This window comes from Fukomys damarensis, unplaced genomic scaffold (assembly GCF_012274545.1).
Source record: "Fukomys damarensis isolate Sample0158 unplaced genomic scaffold, DMR_v1.0_HiC HiC_scaffold_20, whole genome shotgun sequence".
NCBI lineage: Eukaryota > Metazoa > Chordata > Mammalia > Rodentia > Bathyergidae > Fukomys > Fukomys damarensis.
The window spans coordinates 2,415,701-2,416,267 of NW_022900932.1; the positions used below are offsets into that span (position 1 = coordinate 2,415,701).

At 70.0% G+C, this 567-nt stretch overlaps 1 protein-coding gene across 1 annotated transcript in view; it reads left to right on the plus strand.

The window, feature by feature from the left end:
* Nucleotides 1-567, plus strand: part of Itpr3 (inositol 1,4,5-trisphosphate receptor type 3) — an 82,953-nt gene that overhangs the window by 71,344 nt on the left and 11,042 nt on the right. Inside the window, 1 exon segment of the mRNA XM_033766386.1 lies at nucleotides 387-497. Within this exon segment, the coding sequence (XP_033622277.1) occupies nucleotides 387-497 (111 nt within the window).

Sequence of the window (567 nt, forward strand, 5' to 3'; positions counted from 1 at the left end):
GGTGGGTGCCGCGAGTGGCGGCAGGTGGATGGGCCATTATGGGGCAGGAGGCGGGGGTGAGGCCAGAGCTGGCACAGGGCCCCGGGGAACTCGGGAAGGGGCTGGCTGCCCCCAAGGCAGAATGGGGGGCGCAGACCCCAGTGGGGCAAGATTGAGGGGTGGGGCCGGGTGCCGACAGAAATGAAGCCAGGCCTGTGTGGGTATGGCCTGGTCTGGGTGCCCCCTTGGCTCCTCAGGCCCAGGCCCTCCTGCTCCTCTCCGCTGGCACCTGACCCCAGGCTGGGCCTGGGCTGGCGCAGGACAACTTCTGGGTAGAGTTTGGAGCGGGGCTCAGGCCACACCGGGCCGCCGGGCGTCTGGTTGACCTGGAGCCCCTGTGACCCCAGCTCAGCCTCAACAACAAGCAGCTGTCGCAGATGCTGAAGTCCTCGGCACCTGTGCCGGAGGAGGAGGAGGAGCCGCTGGCCTACTACGAGAAGCACACATCGCAGATCGAGGTGGGTCCCGGCCGGGGGGCTGGCGGCGGGGGCCTCGGCCGGGTGTGACCGGGTCCCTGTGCGCTGTGCG